The sequence below is a fragment of the Podarcis vaucheri genome, assembly GCF_965113315.1.
Source record: "Podarcis vaucheri genome assembly, chromosome: 5".
In the NCBI taxonomy this organism is placed as follows: domain Eukaryota; kingdom Metazoa; phylum Chordata; class Lepidosauria; order Squamata; family Lacertidae; genus Podarcis; species Podarcis vaucheri.
This window is the reverse complement of record NC_138763.1, coordinates 58,961,098-58,987,482: the sequence shown is the minus strand read 5'-3', so window position 1 is coordinate 58,987,482 and position 26,385 is coordinate 58,961,098. Positions and strand designations below refer to the sequence as shown.

Here is a 26,385-nt window from a genome sequence, read left to right as displayed (position 1 = left end):
CCTCTGGTCTAAACTTTGGGATCACTACTTTGGGATCAAGGACTTTTTTTATTTCCCCTTGCCCCTATTGTGCAAGGTTTAGTATGCTTGTATGAAAAGTTCTGTTTGCTGATGGAGGCAGTAACTCCAGCAAATGAAGGGTATTTTTGTTCAGAAATTAGTCAATGGGTTTTAAATGCACATTCTGAATGTTGATAAATTAAGCTCGTTTTCCTGAATGATGCAACTGACTATTTCTGCTAGTGATCCTTCAATGTATCATTGTTTCATAATGAAGTCTTGTGTCTCTCATGAACAACTGATAAATACAGTAAAACTGTGTTGCAGCTTAAATAACAGGATGAAATTTAGTGGTTTACAATATAATGTTGGTATGATTTCCTACCAGCTATGGAAAAATATTTCCAGGTTTTCTCTAGTGCCTGACCTACAGAATTTCACAGCACTATTCCCATTCAGTCCTTGCTGTGCAAAATCATGCTACCCATTCCTCAGAGTCCCCATGTTCCTACTTTCCAGCATTTTCTTCCATTGATACCTCCTATTCCAAGCGACATACACACTCTGAGGCTCACACTCCTAATCTTCATTGATTCGACATCATCATCCCTGCTCCTCCTATTCTCACTCCTACAGCTCACAACCCCAGGCTTCCCTCCTTTTTATGGATACCAATTTTATATTACCTTAAAAAAAAAGCCCCCTTCCCTACAAACACAGAAACTATCTTACAGGTATCCCATTTCAGACATGCAACTAGTGTATCCCTTAAAGGCAGCAGGCGTGTGTGTGTGTGTGGTAATTTGGCAACTACTAAAGTAAGGGCACCCAGGATCCAGGACTCCAACTAACTCCCATAGGATTATCAACCCAGAGATGGTTTGCCACCTCCTCCCTGCGCTTTTAACAGCTATAGTGGCATATCCAACTCCCAAGAGACTGCGATCTACTCCCAGTATTTAAAAAAAACAAAACTGGCAGTGATCTACCATTGTCATTGGAGGAAGGAGGAGCGTGCGTGGGGTGGGTGGATTGCCCAGAGTTGTTGAGCTTTTTGCGGGGAGGATTGCACAGAGTTTTTTAGTTTCCTCCCCCCGTAACTTTTTGTGCACTATGAGTGAGGATCCCGCGATCTACCAGGATCAGCCGGGAATCCACCAACAGGCAGAAACCCAACAAGTTAAGCTTCCCTTTTCACTGAATCTCCATATGCTGAGAAAAATCTGCATCCTTGACTTTCTCTGCAGGTATTGCTAGTGCGGGGAACCTTACCAAAAAAACAACAACAACCCTATTCTACCTCCTCCCCGTGGGATCAAATCTTCCGGCAAGTGCTCCGTTTAAGGAGGCGGCCTCGGAGCCAAGTGGTAATGAAAAATCAGAAGACATGTTTCATGTCTGAGGGGGAAGGGGGGGAATGCACCCTGTGCATGCTCAGAGGCATTTTATATTTTTTAATATTGTTTCAAACGCTGTTGAGTCGTGGCTGAAACAAATGTCTCCCTCCTCCTCCCTCACCCCCACCCCCACCCCCTGCCCTCTCCGTCTTCGACGAGGTCCTCTCACCCCTCTTCCCTTCCTTCTCAGCCTTCCCGTCCGCTCCGCTACTTTTCGCCTCACCTCCGCCGGCCTCCATGAGCAGCGGCCGGTTGAGATTCCTCCCGCCGGCTGGGCCGCGCCCAGAGTCCCGTTGCCATAGCAACGCCAACGGCCTGGCCCGGAGACCAAACTAGGCCTAGGGTTCCCCCGAAGTCGAAACCAAGAGCGGCGAGAGAGCGAGAGAGAGCGCGGAGGGAGGGAGGAAAGGCGGCAAGGAGCGGCCCATCGCCACTCTCTCCTCCGCCACCCTGAATTTTGAGAATGAGCTGAGGAAGTAGCAGGAAGGGGCCATGTCAGGTGTAATGCAGAAATTGGGTACGACTCGAATGCACGACTCAGATTAAGAGTCACTTAAATTAGAGTCACTAGAAAGCCCTGCTGGATTTTTAAAAAAACATTCTTATTTGAAAATGTTTTCAGGAGCAAGAGCAATCCTATGCAAAAGAAGCATGGGGGTGTAAATGAAGCCAGTGTAGTTACAGCAGATTCAAACCTTGTTCAGCAGCAAGGCTGCTGCTGTTCTGGCTTAGCCTGGCAGAGGGGAAATGGGCCTTTCAAACAGTGTGCTATGCTAGATTGTCAGGCCACTGGAGCTGAATGGGTTTAGGATCCAGCCTAAGTCCCTTTTGCAACCACTTTAGCTCAGCCAGAGCCAGCTGTGCCAGGATGAGGCAATTACACCAGCATAACTTCAGCTGAGCTGGATTGGAAATTTAACACTGGCTGAGCTGGGAATCAGCCAGCTAAACCAAATATCTGCTCATCCCAGTGCACTTTGTCTAGGACTGCCCCTTCATCTGTCCTTTATGTGATTTAAACAATAATGTCTCATTCTCCCATACTGTTTTCTAAATTCTAGAACACTTCAGATTTTACTACAGTGTTTCAAATGTTTGGCCTAAATTTAAAACACGTTTCTAATTACAGTGGTACCTCTGGTTACGTACTTAATTTGTTCCAGAGGTCCGTTCTTAACCTGAAACTGTTCTTAACCTGAAGCACCACTTTAGCTAATGGGGCTTCCCGCTGCTGCCGCACTATTTCTGTTCTCATCCTGAAGCAAAGTTCTTAACCTGAGGTACTATTTCTGGGTTAGTGGAGTCTGTAACCTGAAGCGTATGTAACCTGAAGCATATGTAACCCAAGGTACCACTGTATACATTTATATGGTTGCTGCGCAGAGCTGCCTGCTTCCCCCAGTTTTGCACTGCACATCCTGTGTTAAAATCTATTGTAATGGGATTAAGCAACCATGTGACCCTTTTCACAATCAGACACAATAATCTCATCCTGTAGGCTTCTATTCACAATGAATCAGGATGGAGACACGTGTGACAAAGCAGTAACTCAGCAGAATCCTTAATCACCAGACCAGCAAGAGAGAAGCTGCAGAATACACTGCAAGAAAGCAAACCAACCTCTTACTAATTGGTCTGATCTGGAGGAAAAATACATCAATTCAATATGCAGGAAGTGATTGGTTTCTGCAGAACTGTATCTCCAGGAGTGAAGCATTTTAAATGTAGGTGTTTTAGTTTTTAGACGTCTCTCAAATAAACTTTCTGATGAATCAACCTCAAGGCCCACAGAGGTGACAAAGAAATAAAGAAGGGAAAGAGAAAACAAACCCTTGGAATATAAACTTTGTGGCACTTTTGAACTGAACTTTTGGAATATACTGTTTCTGAACTGGATGACTTCGGTGATTTATTAATGTAAAAGGTTTTCATTGATGTTCTGATACTCATTGCTGGGAATAATACATGAAGGAGAGCTATGGACTACTTTGTTTCTTATTCTGAGAAGCAGTGCTTTTCAGAATTATTTGACTCTTCTGATGGGGAGGAGATGGAAGAGGAAAGGATGGAGAGATATGCAGCAGATTTAGAGATGAATCCTTTTGATGGATTGCCGTTCTCTTCCCGTTACTACAAACTTCTCAAAGAAAGAGAGGAACTTCCAGTCTGGCAAGTGAAATATGCTTTCATGGAAAGTCTGCATCATCATCAGATTGTGATTGTTTCAGGAGATGCCAAAACTGGTAAGAGCTCCCAGGTGAGTGTTTGTAACAAAGGACTTGCAGTATGATATGAATTATATGCAACATTCATATTTTTAAAATAGATCTTGTAATGGACAGAACATTGAACTAAGTTTTTGGCATGTGATCCTGTATGTTACCATTTATTGAACATCCTAGAATGTAAAACTGTTGCCTGCTTTCAGTGGTTGTCCTGTAGTACTCCAATATTGTCAAATGTATTAGGCCAATCAAAATCTCATCTGCACAACATTAATTGCAGTAGGCTTGGGAGTGGTGGTGACAGGAATGGTTTTACTAGGGCTTCAGGACTGAGGTCCTTAAAAAACAGGACCCATGATCCAGTTTTGTACTGCACAGTTAAAGATTTGTTCATGCAGGACGAGATCTCTCTCGACTGTTGAGTTTCAATACTTGTTTGGCATGTAGTATGCGAGAGATTGCCATTTTAAAACAAAGTTCAAAATATCAGTACATGAAGTTCATTTCACCATATAGTTTGACAGAATCCACTTATTGCCTATTTGATTATATTATCCAACATTTCATTGTAGGTGGTTGAAAAGTACAGGAATTAAAATGTGATATGGTTTTAGAAACAGAGGACAAATTAACTGATAAATGTTGTATTTCATAAAATTTATACACTGCTTGTTTGTTAAAAAATAACCTTATTTTATCTTTACAAAAAGATAAAATAAAAGCAAGAAAAAATATCAAAGCCATACTTCAAAACATACAAAAGTTAAAACATTGTACTTAAACAGATTAAAATATGATTAGGTATATAGACAGAGATATAGTTAATGTTTAGAATTTTAACTTTAAATTCCATGAATTTTTTTATCATGTATAAGACAAGCATAATCAATCAGTAGTTACTTCCATATGAGCTACATTGAAATCAATTCACTAAGACAAGAAAAGGCAATCTGTTTCCCAAGGGCATCTGCCAGCCTCCTCCACTGGCACAAGAACTTTGAACTTTCATCACCACAAGCATTTCAAAAAGTTAAGAACATTCATTTCTGCGATTAATGTATGAGACATATAGGGCCATCTCAGTGACTCCACTATTATGGAATATCTCCCACATACCCAAGGCTCAAATGGACCTCTTTCTGGTAGTTAGTGAAAAAGACATTTATATTCCAGCAGACTTATACCTTGCCATACTGTCTATAAAACAGGAGTGAGCTACCTTTCCAGCATGAGGGCCACATTCCTTCATGGGAAACTTTACTGGAGACCAGAGGCAACAGTGAGCAGAGAAATGGATGTGATTCTTAGCTTTGCAATATAGGCCACATTCTGGTTATACAAAAACCAAAGTGTCCTGAACAATGGGGTACCTGGTGGCAAGTCCCGCTGGAGTGCACAATCCCACAGCATATGCTGGCACACAGTCTGGCAGGCCAACAGGTCCAAAGTCCAGCCTGGTTCCTGTCTCTGATCCGGGGTCAGGGCACCTGGAGGTCAGTCCCACACAAGCATAGTCCCCGGGGCCATCCATCCAAGCAGTGGTCCAACCAACATGGGAAGTTGAGCAGACACAGCACCTCAGCTCTGCTTCCCTTTTGTACTTTGCATGCTGATTGCAGCATCTGGGCTTGATGAGGCACTTGACCCTCACCTGTTCTGAGCCTACTCCAGCTGAGGAATCACACACCTCAGGGGCTTACTCCCGAAGCCTTTCTCATTACAGTAATTGTATAACCACAAGGCAACAGAGGTTTAGGAGGTTTTCTCCTTCCCCAAGATAGGCTACCTTCCCAGGCTGGTGAGCCCCATTTCCCCCTCGTTTCCCTTAACAGCACATGAAGAAAAGTCTTCTTGACCATTGTACCTGCTATTGGCCTCATCTTCAAATGCAGGGCATAGACAAGTCCTTAACTCACTGAGGGTTTAAGACCCATCGGCTACCCTTACCTGGTTTAGCTGGCCAGTTGCAGCTGTTTCCCAGGATGTCACCATTGTCACATGTTGACTGCTTCTATGAGCCACAGGTGAGAGCTGAGTGCAGGTTTGGGGACCAAAGATGGACGAACTTCCCCAGAAAAAACACAACGTGTCCCCACCAGAGATACTGCCCTCCCCTAACATCTAATTCAATCATTTATACAATTGTACATGATGGTGCATAAACTGTCTCTTTATGAATTTTCCTTTCAAGAGGAAAGAATATATTTTGTTCCCCTGTTTTATGGCCATGTGGATTACTCCAAGACACTTTCCTTGTCTACAGATGTACAACCCCAGTGGATTTCCTCTACAAATTCCAGAGTTATGGCAGTAAATACAAACAATCCTTCTGCTTCAAATAAACATTAACATCAGCTGTTGACTTCTTTCTGACAGATGGTCATTTTGTGCTAAAGTGACTGAGCAGAGCCAGGGCTGTAAGCCCAGAAGGAAAAACAGACAGGGATTTGGCCCCCCTGACCCTGATCAGAAATGTCCCTCACACTGTTAAACCAAGCAAGGAACCAAAATGCTCAAGTATGATAGGGTTGGTGTCCTTTTCTCCCCAGAGGCCATTCCTGTCACTTCTCTAATATACTCAGGCTAATCTAGTTCAGAACAAGAAATTCCCAGAACTGTCTTTCACTTTATGTTTGACCACTTAACTGACTCGGGGTCTTGACATTTATCCAGGAAAATAATTTCCATTTATTGAACTGTTCAGTTGCTAGTAGGCAGACAGCTAGCAAGCAAACAGCAGATGTTCACTTGAGACAGCACATGTAATCAAATAAGCTTGTGTATTCATTTCATAGATGGATTCATTCCTCTCTAACTTTTTTAATATTAAAGGTGCCCCAGTGGTGTGCTGAATATTCTCTTTCCACTCATTTTCAACATGGAACAATTGTGTGCACACAGACACATAAACACACAGCAGTATGGCTGGCATTGCAAGTAGCTGATGAGATGGACGTCAATATCGGTCATGAAGTGGGTTATGTGGTCCCATGTGAGAGCTGCTGTAATAGTGAAACGATCCTGAGGTTTGTGCATTCATATTCAGTCCCTCTAATATGTACAGGTACTCTATATAACCTACATACAAATGTGTAATTCCATTATGCTCTAGCATCACACACTAGCCAAGAAACAGAGCCTGATACAGTTCTATGAAGATTATGTGGCAAGACTATAAAGGTCTTGATCTTCAGTAGTTCTATGTGATAAAGTGAATGGGTTGCATTGAACCAGATACTGAGGTCAAAAGGAGTCAGGGACAGGGTTATTGTTCCCCACCTTACAAATACATGTGCTATTGATGTCTCTGTGGATCCCTTTAATTAACCAACTTAGATGTGGAAATGTGAACAAACAAACTACTGCATTTAGGAACATTGTTGTGAATGTAATATTTGGCTGTCAGATGGCCTAAACCCTACCCTATAAGAGATGCATCATGTTTCTGTGCATGTGATGCACACATATATGTGTACATGTATGGCATACAGCTTTACCCTAGCTTTTGACACTTGAGGTGTATATTTTTGGGACCCATCTTAGTACTTGACTTCCTATTCTGACAAGCTGTTTTTTTACTTTTTCTGAGCACAAATGAACTCTGTGCTCACAGTCTGGCATGTTAAAACCTACTGTAGTCAGTGGAATTTAGGCTGCAATCCTATGTTTACTTACCTGTGAGTTATCCCTGTTGAACACACTGGGACTTCCTTTTGAGGAAACACACATGGGATTGCTGTGTCTTTCTCATACCAAATATATGCTGAATTATTGCCTCCTCCACATGCAGCTGCTGGGTGACCTTGGGCTAGTCACACTTCTCTGAAGTCTCTCAGCCCCACTCACCTTACAGAGTGTTTGTTGTGGGGGAGGAAGGGAAATGGAGAATGTTAGCCGCTTTGAAACTCGTTTGGGTAGTGATAAAGCGGGATATCAAATCCAAACTCTTCTACTCTTCTTCTTGCAGGTATGGCAACATAAGCCTGACAGGCTATTCTAATCTGCCATGATTTCTCCGACCCCACCACTTTAGTGCAATTTTGTTGATATTTTCATTTTGAAGGAAAAACCTGGGCAGATTATGCATAGCCTGAAGAACACATGCTGTCTCCTTCAGCTTATGTCATCACCAATTTTGAATAATGATCTTTCTTTCTTTGCATGGTTACAGATACAGTACAGATGACATGCTACAAAGAGAAATGATGTCCAATCCCTTTCTGAGAAATTATGGAATCATCATTTTGGATGATGTGCATGAAAGAACTCTCCCAACAGATGTATTGCTTGGACTCCTTAAAGATGTAGTGATATTAAGACCCGAGCTGAAGCTAATTGTAATTACATCTACTCAAATGTGCACCAAACTACAGACATATTATGGCAATACATCTCTCATAAGAGTGAAGAGCAGATACCAGGTGGAGGTTGTGTATACCTGTTGCATTCAGAAAGATAATTTCTCTTCTGCTTTAAGACTGCTTTTTGAGATTCATAACTCTAAAGAGAGAGGTGATATTGTGATCTTTCTGGCCTGTGAACAAGTAAGTAAATCATTTAATGTATCACAGAAAATATTTGCATACTTGGGCTTCCATGTTAGGATGAGCAATTTCCGTACCTCCTTTAAAACCTTCTGTAATTAGGCCAATTTTTAAAAAGTATTCATGTTGCACTAAGTCTACAGTTCTATATATACTTACTTGGGAGAAAGTCCCATTGAACTAAGTAGGGTTTACTTCAGAGTAGGCATGCCAATAATTATGCTGTAAGGTAACTGTAGTAAGCTACTTTTAGGAAGATCTAGCATCAACTCACTTTACCAAGGCTGCTATCTAGGTTGTGGCTTATTTCTCTCACAGAGCTACAATTCTCAAAGCGATTTAACAGTCAATCTTTCTTCCCAGGGAACTATGAGAATTGTACCGCTGTAAGGAGAATAGGGGTCTCCTAAAACTTCCAGCGGGACGCGGGTGGCGCTGTGGGTTAAACCACAGAAGGTTGGCAGTTCGAATCCCCGCGACGGGGTGAGCTCCCGTTGCTCGGTCCCTGCTTCTGCCAACCTAGCAGTTCAAAAGTGCGTCAAAGTGCAAGTAGATAAATAGGTACCGCTCTGGCGGGAAGGTAAACGGCGTTTCCGTGCGCTGCTGTGGTTCGCCAGAAGCGGCTTTGTCATGCTGGCCACATGACCCCAGTGGCGTAGCGTGGGTTGTCAGCACCCGGGGCAAGGCAAGTAATTTGCGCCCCCTAACCCGTGGATTTGCGCCCCCTAACCCGTGGATTTGCGCCCCCTAACCCTAACCCCCAGATGTTGCGCCCGGTGCGGCCGGCCCCCCCCTGCACCCCCCACGCTACGCCACTGCATGACCCAGAAGCTGTACGCTGGCTCCCTCAGCCAATAAAGCGAGATGAGCACCGCAACCCCAGAGTCGGCCACGACTGGACCTAATGGTCAGGGGTCCCTTTACCTTTACAACTCCCAACACCCTTAACAAAGTACAGCTCCCGGGACTCTTTGGGAGAAGCCATTATGGTTTAAAGAGGTCTAAAACTGTTTTCAATGTAGAGTGCAGACGGAGCCCTAGATAGCATATCCTATAATAGTGGGTCTTGAGATTTTCTGGGATCAAAACTGCTACTAAGAAATCAAGGTGAATAATCATGTAGGCAAAGCGTTTTGGTCCTGTATGTATCACTTTGACGTTAAAAAACTTGGGGGAGGGAACAGTAGTATGCAAAAGAAATACTTTAAGCTTTTGGAGAGAGAGAAATGCATTTTAAATTGCATTATACTCTTTTCCATATCTTTTGCAAGCAATCATTTTTTATAATGTGAAAGAAGAAGAACGACATAATTTAACAAATACTTTAGAGCTGTTGAATTCTTACACTTTTATGCCTTTATATTCTCAAACTTAATTTTTCAATTAATGGTTTCTTTAGCATTTTATTGATTTTTATTACCCCCAGAGAGTTCATCTGCCACTGGGGAGAATGCTATAAAGCAAATTTGCAATTCTCCTATATGTTCAATTATTTTAATAGCGATAAAGAAAAATTAGTCACTTTCATATATGGTTTATAGCACTTTTGATACTTTAAATTCTAACTAGACTAAGAACATAATAGTAATTTTCAAAGTTAGCAAGATAGAGATTCTTCCAAATTAATTTGTCCTACTTCTGGGAAGTGTATGGAACACACTGATATGGAAAATCAAGGCGCCATGTTATAATTTTTCATTACAGTATTACTGTTCTAGTAGCATGTTAATGTTTTGTTATGGATATTAGAATGTCTTTCTGTGAGATTGGTATAGCCATGATAGACTGTCAAATGGCAGAAATCTGTAAGGAATATGGCACTTAAGCAAATGGGGGAAGGAAGAGAAAGAAGCCCCTTCTTGGGCTGAAATAAATTCCTCAAGAAACAGAATTGCCGCATTACCGTATATGATGTTTCTATGTATGCTTCTGTTACAATTTCCTCAATTTAATCAGCATTATGACTCTTATATTTTTGCCATTAGCGCTTAACATAGGAATAAAATCCATTAAAAAGAGAGAATAGATTCAGAATTGGCACACTGAGCCTGTTTAATTTTCATGAAAGATGTCTTCACTGCTTCTAGGAAATTGGAAAAGCCTACAAGATTATTCAACAAGAAGGGCCTAATTTAAATCCTGAACTTGGTGAATTGGTCCCTGTTCTTCTCTATCCCAGTGAAATAGAGAGAATCCTCAAGCCAAATGAAGAAGGGCCTTGCAAAAATTACAGGAGAAGAGTGTTGCTAACTACAAGCTTTGGGGGATCTTTGGTTTGGATTAAAACTGTGGCCTTTGTTATAGATGTTGGGATAGAGAAAAGAAAGGTAAGTAAAATAATATTTAATAAATTACCAATGGGGCAACACATGTCTCAAAGGTGAGGTTTCACATACCTGCATAGTTCATTATGGTGTGGCTCTTGATATATACCGTATTTTTCGCTCTATAACACGCACCCGACCATAACACGCATGTAGTTTTTAGAGGAGGAAAACAAGAAAAAAAATATTCTAAACGAAACAGTGGATGTATGATTTTTGTGGTTCATACTGTGGCCACAGACATGTGATCTGACGGTGAGTTTGGGGTGACCCAATGCAAAATCCTGAGGATCCATGTGGATCCATGTTTGTAACAATGTTTTTGCACCTTTGCGGCCCAAGGCAACAGTGGGTGCGTAATTTTTTTTTGTACAAACTGTAGCCATGGACATGCTATGTGACCTGATGGTGAATTTGGGGTGACCCAGTGCAAAAATCCTGAGGATCCATGTGGATCTGTGCTTTGTAACCACGTTTTAAGTGGAGGGAAGGAAAAGCACTCAAGGGACAAGGAACACACGTGGAGCAGGCTCTGCTTCTCTCCCCCCCCCCTTAGCAAGCTGAAAAACTTTGCTGAAGGGACAGAGAGCCTGCTTGCTTTAAAGGAGCCTGCCGGACAGGAGCTGCTTACACGAGTGTAAGTGGCTCCTGTCCGGTAGGCTCCTTTAAAGCAAGCAGGTTCTGCTTCTCTCCCTCCTTAGCGAGCTGAAAAACTTTGCTGGAGGGACAGAGAGCCTGCTTGCTTTAAAGGAGCCTACCGGACAGGAGCCACTTACACGAGTGTAAGCGGCTCCTGTCCGGTAGGCTCCTTTAAAGCAAGCAGATTCTGCTTCTCTACCTCCTCCCCCTCCCCCCCCCACCCTTAGCGAGCTGAAAAGCAAAGCGGGAGGACACTGAAAATCTTGCCTGCTGTTTCCAGCAAAGTGAGAGGAAAGAGATACAGAGAGCCAGCTTGCTTTAAAGGAGCCAACCGGACAGGAGCCGCTTACACTCCTGTAAGCGGCTCCTCTCCCACTTTGCTCCTTTAAAGCAAGCAGGCTCTGCTTCTCTCCCTCCCCTCCCCCCTTAGCGAGCTGAAAGAGCGAGAGGGGAGAAGAGCCGCTGAGTGGGGAGGAGGGAGAGAAGCAGAACCTGCTTGCTTTAAAGGAGCCAACCGGACAGGAGCCGCTTACACTCCTGTAAGCGGCTCCTCTCCCCTCTCGCTTTGCTCCTTTAAAGAAGCAGGCACTCTGTCCCTCTCTCCTCCCCATTCAGCGGCTCTTCTCCCGCTGGAAACCACGGAGGAGGGAAGCATTCGCTCCGTAACACGCACAGACATTTCCCCTTACTTTCTAGGAGGAAAAAAACGCGTGTTATGGAGCGAAAACTACGGTACTTGTTTAAAAGGCTGGCATAATTTTCTATTCCCTCCCCCCATGTACAACAGGGATTCACCTGCCTCTTGTCCCCTTCCCCCACCCCCATAGTTCCTTCCACACCCTCAGACTCTGTGCTGCAGCATTGGAAGTCAGCTCAATCAACATTTTTAATTAAAACAGGTTTTCAGTGCAGAGGCCAAATTGTATTTTCATTGATTTTCAAGCTTCTTGGTTTTACGTATTTTTGAGAAACGTCAGTCCATACAAATATACATGTGTGAAGGGATGTCCTTTCTTAAAATACCCATTCAGCCAATACAGAATTCCACGTGTGCTCTGCTGTGTTTAAAACAAAACAAAACAAAACACTGACATGAAAAGAGCTAAGGAATGTTTTTGCAGATTCCATTCTCCATTCACTGAAATGAATGGGGAACTGTTCCAGGCGTGGGATCTTGCTGCACATCAGAGCTCCTAAGCCTGAACCATTGCTGCTTCCAGATGGGTGGCTGCTAGCACTGATAAATCATTGCCTTTTCACTGTAAACTACGATTGAGAATGCAATTGACTTTCCCCACAGTATCAGGGATATTGTATATTTTCTCCATGTTTATCCCATCACATTCCACTGTAAGTTATAAGCAGAATTGCAATTCACTTTCCCCACATTTGGGGTTATTGCACCTGCTTTCTGTGATTATCATGGAATATGAGTCAAGTGTATCAAGCAGTGGTGGGTGTGGAACTGGACAGGAATACAGGAGGAACTCATGGACCTGTTATGCATCCCTTATCTCCCAGTGCTGCCTGTGTCTGTATGATGCAGGTGGCGCTGTGGTCTAAACCACTGAGTTTCTTGAGCTTGCCGATCAGAAGGTCGCCGGTTCGAATCCCTGTGACGTGGTGAGCTCCTGTTTCTCTGTCCCAGCTCCTGCCAACCTAGCAGTTTGAAAGCATGCCAGTGCAAGTAGATAAATAGGTACTGCTGTGGCGGGAAGGTAAATGGCATTTCTGTGTGCTCTGGTTTCCATCATGCTGTTATGTTGCACCAGAAGCGGTTTAGTCATGCTGGCCACATGACCCAGAAAGCTGTCTGTGGACAAATGCCAGCTCTCTCAGCCTGAAAGTGAGATGAGCGTGCAACCCCATAGTCACCTTTGACTGGGCTTAACCATGCAGGGGTCCTTTCCCTTTACCTATATTCACATAGACATAGGAAAAGGGGGAGAACGAGCTATTTTGAGTCTATGGGAGTACTGTGTGTGCAGACACTGCATCCTCAGTGGACTGGTGTGTTTTATTGAAGAGAATTTCTCCAAGATATGACAGCCAAACTACAACGATCCTGACAGGAACAAGTGGTGTTTCAGTCAATTTATCAAACTGCTTTCACTTTTTCATTTCAAGACAAGTGAAACAATAATAAATATTGTGGAAAGGAAATGAATTTGCAGCCAAGCATTTCATGAAGCACAGCAAGAAAAACATTCTAAGCAAAAACTCAATGCAAATCCATTGCAATCTTGCTCAATCTTTCTTTTTTTCAACAAAGTCATGTCTCTCTTGATTTGCAAGGTATACAGTCCTCGAATCAGAACAGATGCTGTTGTTATACAGCCCATTAGCAAAAGCCAAGCTGAGATGCGTAGGCAAATTCTGGGCATGTCTTCAGGTAAGGGGGGGGAATCGTTGTCAGCTTTAAACAACCATGTTTATCACAAGAGAATGTGTTGAAGCAAGGTTGTTGTTGAATTTCCTGGCAGGTAAATGTTTCTGCCTCTACCCTGAAGAATTTACAGATAATGAAGTGAAGCTGCTACCACCGGCCAAAATTCAGGAATCCAACTTGACCAGCATGGTTCTTTTTCTGAAAAGAATGGATATTGCAGGCCTAGGCCACTGTGATTTCATGGATAGGCCAGGTAATACCAAATTGTTATCCATTTTCTTAGCCTTAATCTGCTGTCTGAACCAGGGCTCATAGTTCAACTCTCTCCTTGCTAACCATAAACTGTAACTAAGGTCTATTCTTATGGTGTGTTTGCACACAACCTGTTTAGTATTATCTGCTGTACGTGTTCCAGAATGAAAGTTGAGTATTTGGGGGGGTATTCTTTCAGGAACGCATTAGAAAATTTCTTATATTAACAAATGGGTATTGTCGACTCGATACATGAACACTCGCCTAACAAACGATTTCCATGGAACACATTGTGTTCAGGGAGCAGGATCTGCCTGTACATACATAGCTACATAGCACCTGCCTCATTACCTTTAGCATTCCCCTAAATAACTAAAGACATGGATAGATAATATAAGATAGCATGAGCTTCGTATAGCACAGATTATGTGACCACAGTGGTTGTCAGTTACACCATTAGAATAAATAAGATTATAACCCAAGCTCTGCTAATACTGAGCTTAGGGTGGCAGCTTGATAACTACCGTGATCTAACTCTTAAGGTCAAACTTGATGTTACAATAAAGACACGGTGGCCATCAGAAACAGAAGCCATGTATATAGTATTAGTATTAATTTACAGTGTCTAAGATGTTCTAGGCACTGAACAGAGATTAAAAGAAAGACAATCCCTGATCACAATCTAATAGATATGATACAGAAAGGAACGTTGTTGGGGAGGGAAGCAGAAAGCATGCAAATGCCAGCGCTAACAATTGCAGTGATAAAATATTACCAGTATCTGCTTGTAAACAGGTCTTGTTTCTAGTGAAATTCCTGGCTTTTAGCTTTATCCAAGTGCTCTGTGTTTAGCAATTACTAAAGATAACCTGCAATTTTTTATTTAATGGAAGTGCCACATTAAACAATAATGTAATCTTCACTTCTACAAAAGATAAAGCCTGACTTTCAGCAAGATGGAGCAATTCATTTAAATAAAACAGCTTTTACAGATCTTTAACAAGTACTTCTTTTGTATTTCGAGATTTATTGCATGTATCACTCTTGTTTTGACCTTAAAAAAAAACCTTTTAAAAAAACATGAAAAAATATGGGAAGGTAACACTTTCCTTCCTGAACAGAGAGGCATTGTGCTTTCAAAAGGGAGTGAGAAACATTGGTTATTGTTTCCCCTATATAGTGCTGCCTCTCAACATTGTCATTCTAGGCATCTCCTTTGGTATGCTGCACAGCAAGCTTTGTGTCTGCTTTCAGTACTGACTAGGAAATTTAAATGTGGGTTTTGTATTTTCAGTTTAAAGTGGAAGCAAGAATAAAGCAAGGTCAACCTGGATAGTATCAGCTGTGGAGGTGAACACTCAACCTCACAATCCGTTATGTTTTTTATTGAAAATATGGAACTCTTAACTGCCATCCAAATATGTGAGGAGCCTCCCTTGACAGTCCTTAGCCAATTTCCTTTCTAAGTAAGAATGAGCTATACTTGTTTTGTTGCATTAGGAATGGCCTCAGAAGGAAGTCCCTCCACATTTTGAATGCTATGTACAGTTTTGATTGGGTCATCTCAGAAAGGATATTGTAGCTCTGGAAAAGGTCCAGAAAAACTATCGTGATTGGAGCATCTTCCCTACGAGGAAAGGCTAAAGCATTTGGGGGCTTTAGAAAGAGATTGCTAACTGGGGACGCAATACCGGTTTATAAAATTATGCATGTTCCTCCCTCATAATAGTAGAACTTGGGATCATCAAATGAAATTCTGGGCTATAGACTCAGGAAAGATAACTTGTTTCTTCATACATGTAATTAATTTACAGAATCCACTGCCACAATATGTGGTGATATTTACTAGTTAGAAGTGTTTAAAGGGGGATTGGACAATTTGGTGGATAGGGAATATTAATCACTGTGGTTATATTGAACTTCCACGTTCAGAAGCGGTCATCCACTGAGTACCAATTGCTAGGAAGTAACAGCATGCTGTAGTAATTGGAATGTTAAAAAATAATAATAGTAGGTTTGGGGAGACCCAGGATCAAACTCCCATTCAGCCATAAAGCCATCATGCAACCTTTCAACATAGTCTACCCCACAGGGTTGTTGTGAGGTGAAAACTTGGGGAGAAACATGTACACCATCCTGAACTCTTTCTTGGAAAGAGGGGATGTGATTGTAATATAGACATAAATAAATAGCAGAAGATGGCTAGTGCCTTCAGGCTCTTCTTGTGTGATTCCAAGCGTTATATAGTTTACTGCTGTGGGAAGCAGAAACTGGACTAGATGGAGGTTCTGAAGTACATTGACTGAAATGCGGTTCAGTAAGAGACTGAATTTTTCAGGGTGATAATTGCTTAAGATGATTCTCTGGCAGACTTCTCTGCAATGCCATTTTAGAAATACATTAGAGTTGCCATTATGCCTTCCAAGTATACTTCATCTTTACATTGCAGAGAATTGATTCACTCTCAGGATGATTGATTATTTCGGTACTATTTTTTAATCACTTAGTGGTACTGCATTAGATCTATTTTGATTTCTCAGGTACATTCCCTCCATATGGTACTTGTACTTAGGGACTTATCCCCATGACAAAAATTGCTTCATTTATGAATGGTGTGTGCATCATTCAGCTTTTTGTACATGTATTGTGTACTTGGCAATAGTGGATTTTGTGTGCCAAAAATGATTTGATGCCTTTTTAGAATCTTATTCCATTTAAATGAATGGGGAAGCCTTTAGACGTGGGCAGTACCCCACCCCACTTCCTTTCCTCCCTGCAAATTTGAAGGAAGTGGGATGCTTTCAAAGTTTGGGGTAGGAAAGAAAGTATAATGTTTAGGCCAGTCTCAATCAGCTGAAAGACATGGGGTGATTATAGGCCCACGTGAAAAGGGGTGGGATGACACCCCACTTCAAGCAATTTGTTTTACTAGACTGGGGCCCTGTTATATCTTTTAACCTAGCCATTTCCTTTTGACTTTATCATAGTCTTTTTTTTCTTTTTTTGTTTTGTTATATGTAATATGTTCAGAGAGCCTTTATAGGTGAAGAGTGGGACAAAATATATTTAAAATAGATAGGGGTTAACTAACATCATGCTGTCCAGATGTTGTTGGACTGCACTTCCCATCAACCCTAGTGAGCATGGCCGGGATGGTGAGAGATGGAGTCCAGCAACATCTGGAGGGCAAAATAATTGATTGTGAACCAATTATCCACTTTCTGATCTCTTGACTTAGCCTGATGATGAGTCATATGAGTGAATCTGAACAATATCCAATGGCCCCATTTGAAACTGTCCTGAGGCAGCTTTAGGAGTGTGTGTTCTCTGTTTAAATAGTAATGCACATCAACTTGCTAAGAACAGGTTGGAGTGTTGCATTTGCATAATCAGAACCTAAATTAGAATCCCCTCTTGGCCATGAAACTCAAGAGCAATCTTTGAATAGTTAATCTCTCAGCATAAAGTACAGTTTTGCTTTATTTCAAGGTAAGGTTGAATACCAGTGTAATAAATACAGAGTAGCACAGCATGGTAATTCAAAGAAGTGTGATTTACCAAGTGTTGGATTACATTACATTATAGAAGTTCTCCATACATGCAATAGATTAGAAAAGTAGTACCTGGTGGCAGTAGTCTTGGATGGGTGCTCCCAAGTCAACTATCCCGCAACATTAGCTTGCTGAGTAGATTAGCTAAGCCAAAACAATAATTTTACAGCTTGCCATTTGCCAGCCAGTGAACCTTCTCTTTGTTTAATGTCCACAAGTAAAAGTGTGTCCCAAGCTACAGCCCATTGGGCTGGCACAGTAAAAGCACACCTGTTTCTGAGGACTATGATTAAAGCTGTTCTTTCTTCATGGCAAGGTATAGAAAAATGCAGACATTTGCAAAGCTGTATAGTATGTTTGTTATCCCTCTGAGGTTAAGCACCAATGTCCTCAGCATTCAGATGTGAAATTGAGAATTGCTTTGTCCAGATGCTATGGGAAAGAGCCTGGAAAGACCAAAAGGCACATTATCAGACAAATCTTCCTCCTTCCTCCTATGTTTAAAAGTAAGCAAATACAATTCTCTGCTGTAGCACTAGCACACTTCTACCAAGATAGATTTGGGTCTGGACAGCTAAACCATTTTCCTCTCCTTAAAAATGTTGGCCTTTCCAGATTATCTCTTTAAGGTGGCCATAAGAAATCACTATGAGCATAAGCTTCCTATTTCATAGCTGCAGAAAGGATTACTGATGATGCCATCTTTCCTTTTTTTTAGTGATTGAACTACTTGGACATAAGTTAAAGTTGTGGTTTTTTCCTATGACATCTGTGGAATTAAACTTGTTTAAATGGGAACGTGGAATTTTATAATACAGTGAATAACACTGAATATAGCACTCAAGTGGTTCAAAGTTGCTGCTTCTCTGTGCCTCTTTCTCTTTTCATACTAGTGTCTTGTACAGGACAACACATGATCAGTAATAGGAGAATCAGCATGATGTCTCTTGCAATGTCTATTTCTGTCTGAATAGAACTTCAGATAATGATGGTTAGCTGTTTGCTAGTTTCCTGTAAAATTTTCATTCTGCTTTGCATAGTAATTATCCCTTTTAAAATGTATTAAAAATCCAACCAGTTTAAGTAGGCAAAGGTATATGTGAAAAGCAGCTCTATTTTGTTTTTATATAATGGAGGGAACAAATGTAGTTGAATATTTTTATATAGCTGATTCCTTTTCAGTGCACTGTGACTGTGGCAGCCCTTGATTCACAAAGCCCTGGGTGGAGCTTGCCTCTTGGCTCCCAGTAACATTGACCTGGTCAGACCAGACGTAATAAAAATGACATTGTATGTTGTTAAAGCCCTATTTTGTAAAGCGCTTCATGTCCCTGTCCTTTATTAAGAAAGGCTTTCAGAATTAAACACAGGAGTTGCTTTTGTTTCTCTTATTTATGATGAGCTTTATTTAAACCTGAACAATACCATAAAGAATTCTCAAATGAACCTTTGCCATTTTTACAATGACTTTTTTATTGGCTGCATTTGTGCCTGCAAATGCAGACTAATATCTGAAAACCCTATTCAAGGTTTTCTTTTATTTTATTACTGTTCCTTCACCTGTATAATCTGCATTTATTAACTTGTCCTTTCCAATATAATAAAAAATGAAGCACTTTTTTTTATTATAATGCTGAAGCAAAAGCCTAGAGTCATTCCTGTTTCCCAGTCTCGGAGCAACCAACTTGGAGATATAAAAATGCAAAACAGTAACACTCCCCAGAGAATAGAATTGGCTGCGGAGCCAGATGCTTCCAAGGACAATAGCCATATATTCAGCTCACAATACAAACTGCTTTATTGATTTATAGAAATTAGTTTACCATGATTCCCTGGTAATTACTTCAAAGGCTCAGTAGCCATTCATGTCGCCCCGCCCCCCCTTTTAAATCTTGCATCCCTATTTTTCTGTCACCGACTCTTGGTTTCTCCCATTCATCAGCTGTTACTTTTCATTTCATGGCTCAGTGATAAAACTCTCCAACTTCCCCCCCCCTTAAATATCCAACCTGTTTTCTTCTTCGATGCTTTGACTTTCTCAAGGACTCATCTTTTATCGCATTAAACCTTACAGGCTGGCTAATAAATGTTCTCTCTTCTCCATGATGTGCAGGCAGGGATCTGAATTCTAATAATATTAAATCAGATCTCTAGGCAAACACATGGTATCTTTGCTGAGTATTGTAAGATGGTCAAAAATTCAAGTTGTTTGGCATGCAGCCCACTCCTATGCATTAAATCAGGGATGAGGAACCTGCGGCCCTAATGTTGCAGGACTCCAACTCCCATCAGCCCCAACCAGCATGGCCAATGAGCAAGGAGGATGAGAGCTGTAGTCCAGCAACATCTAGAGTTACCCATCTGCTGCATTAAAATTTAGTCCAGCTGAATTAAATGGGCTTATTGCTAAGTAATTGTGCACAGGAATTTTGCAGAAGATTGCAGCCTTTCAGAGAAGCCCAGTGGCCTAACTGTGATGGCTGTCATTATGCTATACCTTAACTTGGTATAACTAGAAGGGATTTAATGCTTTCCTCCAATGTTAGCAATGTATGTGTGCACCAACCAGTATGTGGCAATGGCGGGGATGCCATGAGATTGTTTCTTAACCCATTCCATGCACTCTGCCACACACACACGGCACTTGTGTGCTGCTAGGAGGAATCCACACCACCACAGGTAGCACAGATTAGGTGTGAAACTCCCTAGGCTGTCCCTCATGCATAGGTTTGTCCCCAGGCAAATGTGGCAAGATAACCTGTTTGCCCCAGAACCCTACAAAAACAAGAGCTGCCATTCCAATCATAATGAATTGGGTAGCATTCTAGGCTAGTGGACAGCTACATGCAGATGTCAAGGAAATGAACAACTATCTGACTTTTAGAAGGCAACCCTGTTTAGGGAAGTTTTTAATGTTTGATGTTTTATCATGTTTTTAATATTCTGTTGGGAGCTGCCTAGAATGGCTAGGGAAACCCAGCCAGATGGGTGGGGTATTATTATTATTATTATTATTATTAATAATAATAATATTTACTGGCATTCCAAATAGCAGATTGCAGGAAAGCACCTTCTAGCCTTTTTTTCCACTTCCAAGGAAAATGTCAGGACCACAGGAGGACAACTATCCCAGTCAATATATCTGTCAGCTCCATCACCCTCAGTCTAGAAGCAATACTGCACACAAAACCTGTATGTGTCAGCACCCCCCTCCCCCCGGGAACACATTGAAGCTCTGCTGTGGAACCAAGTTTTTCTTTGCAAACCTCTGGAAAGGCTTCCGATGCTTCTGGGGAAGGCTTGCTCTTTGTTCCAGTGATGAGGCCGAGATAGCCAGAACTGTCAGCAAGGGCGGTGTGTGTGTGTCTGTGTGTGCGCGTGTACCTTTTTTATCACCTAGTGGGACCTAGTGCAGAAGCATCATTATCCATATGATCACTTTTTATTCCTGTTTGTTCCCACATTGCTGAGTACAGGGAAGAACAGTTTTAAGAGTTTCTGGAAAAGGAGAAACTTTTTCGTTATAGAGCAAAAAATAAAAATAGATTTTTCCATTTTTGAACCATTTCATATTCCTCTCTCTCTTTTTTTGCTCTTTTGGGGGGTGTGGCAGCCATTTTGTTCTAGGCCACACCCCTGGCGGCAATTTTCTGACTTGGCACTGCCTCAAAATTCCAAATGTGCCCCTGGACCCAAAAAAGTTGGCAACTGCTGCACCAATTTACCTGAGAGAGAAATTAGGCAAAAAGTCCTGTAACCTTGTGATAATCAAATACTTAGTTTAATTTTGTCTGTATAGGCATTTCACTGAACAGTGACAGAATGTAACAACCAGTGTAACTAAGCATTTCTCCCCATCCCAGCTCCTGAAAGTCTCATGCAAGCTCTGGAAGATCTGGATTATTTGGCTGCCCTGGACAATGATGGAAACCTTTCAGAATTTGGAATAATAATGTCAGAGTTTCCTGTCGATCCACAGCTGTCAAAGGCTATTTTAGCTTCGTATGAATTTGACTGTGTGGAAGAAATGCTCACCATTGCTGCCATGGTAACAGGTATTTTCTGAAGCGTTTGTGGCTACTGCTCAGGCCCAGTGTAATTATATAGAACTACTGCCATCAACCATTTATAGGATGATTAGTTGATTTGTAGTTTGCCTTTTAACCAACTAAATGAGAAAATTAAAATATTACAAAAACCTCAGTAGTGCCCCTTTGCAACAGTGAAAGACCTTACAGTTTAATTAAAAAGTTACTGCTTCATTAATTTCATCCTGTATTTTGCTAACACACCTAAATCAGAATAAATTTGAAAAAAGACAAGAGGTATGCCCTTAACTCATCACCTCATCAGTTAAATTTGTTCCTTATCAATTAATCAAGCAGAGGTTTCCTTAATTAATCTGCTTATTAAATTGATTAAAGATCAGAGCCAGAAAAATCGCAGTACTCACAATTAATGAAATGTAAATTTAAAAAGGATTCAAGTTATTTTTTGTTTTGCACAGATGTTCAGGGTGGGTTATGTCACTTCTTCCACACAATATTTAATGAGAATAAAATTATACAGGCCTATAGAGGCTTGCTCTGCAATATAGTAAAACACTGGTCTTAGTGTAATGATGTAGCAAAAAAGGTTAACACACCAAGCAATGTTGTGCCAATACTCCCACTGTTATGTATTTATAGCTTTTCTGTCTCATTCTACACATACGGTATTTAATTACAAATAAATCCCACTGTTTTCTAGAATTGTAGCAACACATTAGGTCTAGTTGTTGCAAATGTAGCAACACTTGGGTCCAGTTGTCGCAAATATTCAATGAAGTAATGAGCACTTCTCTTGAATGTACCACATTAACTGGGAGATCCCACAATGGAATTCTCAACTCCCTCTTCCCCCTAAAAAATACATAGAAGACTTGCATGTCAGAGAAGCCTGGTTCATCAAGTTTTGCTTGCAGGAATGTTTCTATGGGAAAACATTCCGTCATGTGTGCTCCTATCTACAACATGAGGTCAAAGCTATATATTATGGGGGGGGATATCCAGACATCACCAACTCAGCATTTCTCCCCAGAATGTAGGCCTGGAGAAAAAATGGTTTTGGTGCCATTGCTTTAGTTGAAAACACTGCCACTCTTTCAGAGGTATTTTCAGACCCACTGTGGCAGTCAAAATGGAAAGGATGAGAGTGAACCATAGGTTTTGCTTGGAGGACCAAAGAGTGAGGGCAACATTATAATGGAAAAATTATTACGCAGCATACATTGTGCATATAGTAAGCTTTATTTTGCCATATCACCTTGTTTTCATTTCTCTCTTTCCTTTTGAACACAAGCTCCTAGTTGCTTTTTAAACCCACCACTGGGAACAGAAGAGATTGCAGTCGCTTGCTGGCAAAAATTCTTGCATCCTGCTGGAGATCATTTTACCCTTATCAATGTCTACAGGGCTTACAAGGAAGCTAGGACAAGCTCCACAGGACTGTGTAAGTGTGTGTCAAATATTTTAATTACACTTTAAAAATTCATCCTGAAATGCTTCTGAACAATTATTCCAGCTTTCACCTATAGAGGACCTATAAGCTAACAGACTATTTTATTTTTATTTAATCATAAAAACAGCAAAAGGAACAGGGAAAGAGGCAATGTGAGCAATGAGGATAGGCAGCAGGAGCCCTCTTCAGGCATTCATATTCAGCATTAAGCAAATACAAGGGGGGCAAATCCATGGGAATGACTGTGCTAGCTCTGCCACTGGCATTGTTTGGGAGGGTGACTGAAGCAGGGAGCCTTCTTCTCTTTTTGTGGAGGCTCTTGCATATTTTAAGAACCCTGAGTCTTCAACTCATGGACGACAATGAGGTGGAGAGGGCTAGCAATGGATTCCAATTTTAAAATGGTAAATTAAATAGTCTAATGTAAAAAAATGCATACTTAGAAGTCAGTTCCATTAAGTTCACTGGGACTTATCCCTAGATAAGTGTGTATATGACTGTAGCCTTTATCCTGAAAAAAGGGTTATTCTGCCAGGTAAAATCTTCATAATTACATCTGGCATGACAGAATAACCTCTTTTCAGGATGAAAGCTGCAGTCCTGTACAAATTTATTTGGGAATAAGTCCCTTTGAGTGTAATGGAACTGGATTCTCTAGCAAAAACAAACACAATTTTACCTTTTTCCCCCTCGTAGACCATAGTACTGAAAAGTGGTGTCAAGAGTATTTTCTGAACTGCTCTGCACTAAGAATGGCGGAAGCTATCAGAGCTGAATTGGATGACATTATGAAACGAATTGAACTCCCAATTTCAGCACCTGCTTTTGGATTGAAAGAAAATGTACTGAGGATAAAGAAAGCACTCTTGTCTGGTTACTTTATGCAAGTAAGGAAACCAAATGGATAGTTTCATCTAGGTTTATTAATGTTACGGAAAAGCTTAATTTAATCCCCCAATTTGTTTTAATTCTATAGCTTACTCTTCAGTCCTCTTACAATTCATTTAAAGCTGTAAAATTAATTTGTGTAGTCATTTGACTACAACAGAACCATTCTTGGATCGTATTTTGGTATTTAATGGATAACTGAATGCAGTTAATACACTGCAGTAGGCTTAAGTCCAGATAAATTAGATGTCATTTCTTGACTTTTCACGTTCTAGATAGCTCGGGATGTTGATGGTGCTGGAAACTATTTAATGTTGTCACACAGGCAAGTAGCCCAGCTTCACCCTCTGTCAATATACTACAACACTGCAAGGATCCCAGAGTGGGTTGTGTTCCATGAATTCAGTATTGCTGAAAACAACTCTCTAAAAATCATCTCAGCTATATCACCTGATCTGTGAGTAAGAGAAAGTTGGAATTTAGGTTTTCATTCATGTTTGTAGCATACAACTTCCATTTAAGAGCACAACCCAACATCTCACATCTTGCTTCCTGGGAAAACTGGAGAGACAGGAGAGGTGGGTGATCTCTGCCTTTAGCTTCCAGCAGTAACGTGTGTGTGTGTGTGTGTGTGTGTGTGTGTGTTTAAGCTGGCATCCCACCACCCACATCAATACTGTCAGTGTTGAAAGGTCTCCTAGCACTTTTCTTATTTTAAGCGGGTTATGACCACAGGGAACTGCCTTATATTGAGTCAGACTATTAGTCCATCTAGGTCAGTGTTGTCAGTGCAGACTGTGTTCCATACAAGTGTCTTTCTTAGTCCTACCTAGAGATGCCCTGTATTTCATGTGGGATTTTCTGCATACAAAGTGTGTGCTCTAACATTTCTGCAGAGTTTGGATATTTGGTAGCTACCTGTTCCATAATTTTGATTTGGTGGAAATAGTATGACTCGTGCTGAAAGTTATTTTATGGGGGGTATTTCAAATATCATTAGGATACTTTCACACTGAAATATAGAAATCCAACTGACAATCTCATGGAAGTGTATAATAGATCTATCAGCATTCTGAATGTATATTAAGGGAGGCAAGGAAGTGAAATGTTTTAAAGTTTTTAAATCTCACCATTTCACAACTGATTTTATCTGCAGGGCTAGCATGATCCTATGATCCAAATAAATGCAGAATCAATGCAGAATGGATTTGCTCATTTTGGGCCCATCAGTCCAAGCTATGCTCCTAGTCTCCCATTCAAGCAAAATCCCAGTAATGAAGTACTACCTGACAAGCTCCACATTAGTTGTCCAGAAATAGCCATTGAGCAAATCATTTTAACTTCACTGTTTGCTTAAAAGGGCCTTACAAGAGGAAACAAAGTGCAGGCTATTTTCACAGGTTCTCATTGACTTCATACTGAGAATTTGTTTCTGTGCAGATGTTTTGAGCTTGCAGCTCAGCATGGATGAACTTCAGAAGTGCTTTCTATTAAATAAATAAGTACATTTTGGTTAAAAGCATTTCACTTACTGAACCATGGATAAGGGAGTAAAGTTTTAATTAGAAATTTAAAAATGAAATGTTTAGCCTTCAGCTATTTCAGTCCTATGTCACGACTTGGTCTGATGCATCTGCTCAAGCAGGTAGTAAGTTCAAATTGATACAATGCAATCCCCCTTTTAGTAAGATAGACTGAAGAATATGGGTGATAGACAATGTTAAGACTAGTATGAAATTAATGGACGAGTTAACTCTGAGCATATCTATTCCTCAGTGTCCTGGCACACAGAACCAATACACAGATGGGAAATCAAAGTTAAACAAAATTCATGTTATACATTGAATCAGGAGCACTAATGAACAACTAATAATTCCGCACATGTGTGGCTAGTGATGACTGAATTTATTTGAAATGCTATAATGCACATAGTAGCAGGAAACCATCCCTTTTCCCCAAACTACTAAAATAGATAAAAATTGTGCCCTTCTATAGCTTCCCTAAATTTAAATAGGTTATGCATTGAAGCTTCAGGTAGAATTTGCAAAGAGTATACTCATATCCAGGACTATGTTATATTTTGATTGCAGTTTGCAACACCTGGAAACCAACTACTACCACTCCAAGGACAAACGGAACATATTAATTTGTAAAGAAACTGTATAATCTTATATGTACACTTTACCTGGAATATATAATTTGGAACCGATTCCAGCTATGCAGCTCTATATTTAATGCATCAAAATGTTCCTGCCTATAAGCATTTGCTGCATGAGTCATAAAACAGTCATAGAAAATATTGAAAAATTGCCTTCTTAAAAAAAATATACCCTCACTTGTTTATTCTGTTTCTTAACAGATTTGTGGAGCTGGCACCTCAATACTATTTTAGTAATCTGCCTGCCAGTGAGAGCAAGGCTATTCTGCAGGAAGAAATCAATCATTTATCACCCATTTCAACAACAGGCAAGGAAGAAAAAACAAACAGCAAAGATAAAGAATATAAAAAATATCCTGAAACACCTGCCAAACAGCGATGCATTATTCAATAAGTTTGCTATCCCAAACTGTGTTGAAGTATATAACCTCTATGTACAATATATTCCCAACACCAGCTTTTATATGACATGAGAAATGATTTTAAAACAGAACAAAATCACAGGAGTTTTTTGTTATT

General features: G+C 40.8%; 2 protein-coding genes and 1 long non-coding RNA gene across 13 annotated transcripts in view; 1 reads left to right on the top strand and 2 right to left on the bottom strand.

Annotated features, from left to right (window-relative positions):
* The window catches only part of FANK1 (fibronectin type III and ankyrin repeat domains 1), a 32,737-nt gene extending 31,008 nt beyond the window's left edge, over positions 1-1,729 (bottom strand). For 2 of the 4 annotated variants that reach the window (XR_014219900.1, XM_082222932.1), the window contains exon 1: positions 1,567-1,687. Coding sequence is in view for 3 of the 4 variants with exons in the window: in XM_082222932.1 (XP_082079058.1) it covers positions 1,567-1,636 (70 nt within the window). In the remaining variant the exon portion in view is untranslated. Of the gene's footprint in view, positions 1-1,566 lie in introns of all 4 variants that reach the window. The other 2 variants (XM_082222933.1, XM_082222931.1) reach the window with 2 other exon arrangements.
* DHX32 (DEAH-box helicase 32 (putative)) lies at positions 1,030-26,364 on the top strand. Of its 8 annotated transcripts, none has more exons than XM_082222861.1 (12): positions 1,030-1,247; positions 2,896-3,654; positions 6,455-6,648; positions 7,794-8,166; positions 10,254-10,493; positions 13,425-13,521; positions 13,613-13,771; positions 21,185-21,376; positions 22,662-22,811; positions 23,517-23,707; positions 23,984-24,165; positions 26,068-26,364. In XM_082222861.1, exons 2-12 carry the CDS (start codon positions 3,376-3,378, stop codon positions 26,258-26,260), a joined length of 2,250 nt encoding a protein of 749 aa, XP_082078987.1. In that variant the 5' UTR covers positions 1,030-1,247; positions 2,896-3,375; the 3' UTR covers positions 26,261-26,364. The 8 variants fall into 8 exon arrangements, 7 of the variants coding, with proteins under 7 accessions (XP_082078987.1, XP_082078989.1, XP_082078988.1 ...); XM_082222863.1 differs by lacking the exon at positions 1,030-1,247 and adding an exon at positions 1,346-1,367; XR_014219898.1 differs by lacking the exons at positions 1,030-1,247; positions 26,068-26,364 and adding exons at positions 1,780-1,914; positions 24,542-25,057 and having other exon boundaries at positions 23,984-24,496.
* LOC309532559 lies at positions 17,227-21,178 on the bottom strand. The gene is made up of 2 exons (XR_014219933.1): positions 20,706-21,178; positions 17,227-17,767 (listed from the first exon to the last, which is right to left on the bottom strand). It is a non-coding gene; the product is annotated as an uncharacterized lncRNA (long non-coding RNA).
* Positions 26,365-26,385: the final 21 nt, after the last annotated feature.

Excerpts from the sequence above, each read along its gene's own strand:
- DHX32 (XM_082222861.1), top strand. The coding sequence starts at position 3,376 with ATGGACTACTTTGTTTCTTATTCTGAGAAGCAGTGCTTTTCAGAATTA. Across the intron at positions 6,649-7,793 it reads AATAGTGAAACGATCCTGAG|ATACAGTACAGATGACATGC; the intron begins GTTTGTGCATTC and ends GCATGGTTACAG. Across the intron at positions 13,772-21,184 it reads TGATTTCATGGATAGGCCAG|CTCCTGAAAGTCTCATGCAA; the intron begins GTAATACCAAAT and ends TCCCCATCCCAG.